The 2180-nt window shown below is 36.4% G+C and overlaps 1 protein-coding gene across 1 annotated transcript; it reads left to right on the top strand.

Moving 5' to 3' along the window:
* Nucleotides 1-401: 401 nt before the first annotated feature.
* Nucleotides 402-1659, top strand: LOC149883892 (zinc finger MYM-type protein 1-like). The gene is made up of 2 exons (XM_090098655.1): nt 402-1457; nt 1597-1659. The coding sequence occupies exons 1-2, from the start codon at nt 402-404 to the stop codon at nt 1657-1659; spliced, it is 1119 nt and encodes a 372-aa protein (XP_089954781.1).
* The last annotated feature ends 521 nt before the right edge of the window (nt 1660-2180 follow it).

Raw genomic sequence — 2180 nt, 5'->3', positions numbered from 1 at the left:
AACTTGCTTGAAAAGATACATAAAGCAAAGTATTATGGGCTAATGTTTGACTCAACTCCAGATTTAGCCCATCGCGAACAAATGTCTGAGGTAGTTAGGTATGTCGAGATCGATTTCGAGAAAAAAACAGTATATATAAAAGAATCTTTCCTTGGCTTTATCCAACTCAGCAATAAGGATGCAGCTAGCTTAGCTCAAACAATATTGGAGCAATTAGAAAAAGACGATGTGAATGTAGAAAATTGCAGGTCACAATGCTATGACAATGCTGCTGTTATGGCTGGCCACAAGAGTGGTGTGCATCAAATAATAAAGGAAAAAAACAACCTTGCCATATTTGTCAATTATGACAATCAAGTTTTAATTTGGTAGGCGTACATGCGGCTAAAGAAGAAGTAATGATGGTTACTTTTTTTGGAACCATCAATGAGCTTTACGTTTTTTTCTCAAGATCAACTCAACGATGGCAAAAACTTAAAGATGCTGTGCCTATTACTTTAAAGTCCGATTCCGATACCAGGTGGAGCGCCAAAACAGAATCAGTAAAACCTGTACACACCTACATTGATGAAATAGTGGAAGTTCTTCAGAACTTAATGGTAGACGAAAGCGCGTCAAATGAAACGAAAAGCGATGCAAAGCAGCTTTATAATAGAATTTTAACGTATGACTTTCTCACATTGCTAGGGTTTTGGAACAAGATTCTTGGCCGAATTGACCGTGTTCAAAAGAGGTTGCAGGATCCTAAAATGAACTTTCATAATGCAGCTTTAGATTTGAAATCGCTCCAAGATTATTTCCAAAGTGAGAGAGAAGTTTTAGTTACTGACTCACTAAAAGAAGGAGTTCAAATTTGCAACGAATGGGGTGTTGAATTTGAAAGACGTCAAAGAAGAAAAAAAAGAATGGATGGCGAAATGTCTAGAGATGTTGGGTTAACAGCAAAAGAAGAAATGGAAAGGGTAATAAAAGGGACTGTCGACCGTCTTTTTAATGAATTGAAAACAAGAAGCGTTCGATTAATGGAAATTGATGAAAAATTTGGATTTCTTCTTGATGTGGAAGGGTTGTGCTTCAATACGGAAATCAATCACTTAAAAGATCAATGTAAAAAATTTGGCGAAGTCTACAGTTCTGATGTGGATGGACGAGAACTGTACGAAGAAATTTTGGGCTGTAGAATGCTGCTTACTAGCCGTAAGGAAAAAATATCAAGTCCCGAGCAACTACTTATGTTTATAGTTGAATATGGAGACGAAAACGTTTTCCCTAATATGCGTATAGCATTGCAAATATTGCTAACAATAGCTGTGTCTGTAGCTAGTTGTGAAAGATCATTCAGTAAACTTAAACTGATTAACTCTTACTTGAGAGCTTCGATGGGCCAAAGCCGTCTCTGTGATCTCGCTTTACTAAGCATAGAGCGAGAAATTACCGAAGAAATTGACTTTGACAATGTTATTAAGAAATTTGCAGCAATTAAAGCTAGAAAAATAAATTTGTAATGTATGTTACATAAACAAATTGTTTATTTATAATGAATAATAAAGTTTTATTAAAAGTTTGTGTCATCATTTATTAAAAAATTGTAATTAGGCACTTTATGTGGGGGAGGAGGGGCGCGAGATCGGTGTTTGCCCCAGGCGCTATTTACCCTAGGTACGCCACTGTAAAGCTTACAGTAAGTCTTCAAAGAATGAATGATGAAAATGATTCAAGCAGCCCACCTTCAAATCAAATCGTCACCTCTCGAGCTCTAAAAGACAGTGGAGTTAAAAAGCAATTTCTAATTGCAGTTGCAGAGAATCTACATGAGAATTACAGCAACTTTAAAAAATTTATTGAGCTTGTTCAACCTGGAAATGTAGACTTTGTGGTCTATTGCGATTTGAAAGTTGTTAACATTTTATGTGGTTTGCAATGTCATTCTAGCTCACACCCATGCCTATACTGTGATAGTGAAGCAAAAAACTTAGCTGAAAAAGGTGTGCTCAGGACGCTGTCTGATCTTAAAAAATGTTACACAGACTTTCTTATAAAAGGTGGTGACATTAGGAGGGCAAAGTTTTTCAACAATGTTGTCCATGAACCACTTCTAAAAGCTGATCCAAGCAAATTCATTTTCGAACTAATCCCCCCAATGGAACTTCATCTGCTTATTGGGATAGTAAATTCATCTG

The sequence above is a fragment of the Hydra viridissima genome, unplaced genomic scaffold (assembly GCF_058129835.1).
Source record: "Hydra viridissima isolate aposymbiotic clone 2 unplaced genomic scaffold, HvirCarnegie_v1 scaffold_9, whole genome shotgun sequence".
NCBI classification, from domain to species: domain Eukaryota; kingdom Metazoa; phylum Cnidaria; class Hydrozoa; order Anthoathecata; family Hydridae; genus Hydra; species Hydra viridissima.
Note: the sequence above shows the minus strand (reverse complement) of the source record. Positions and strands in the feature narration are given on the sequence as shown.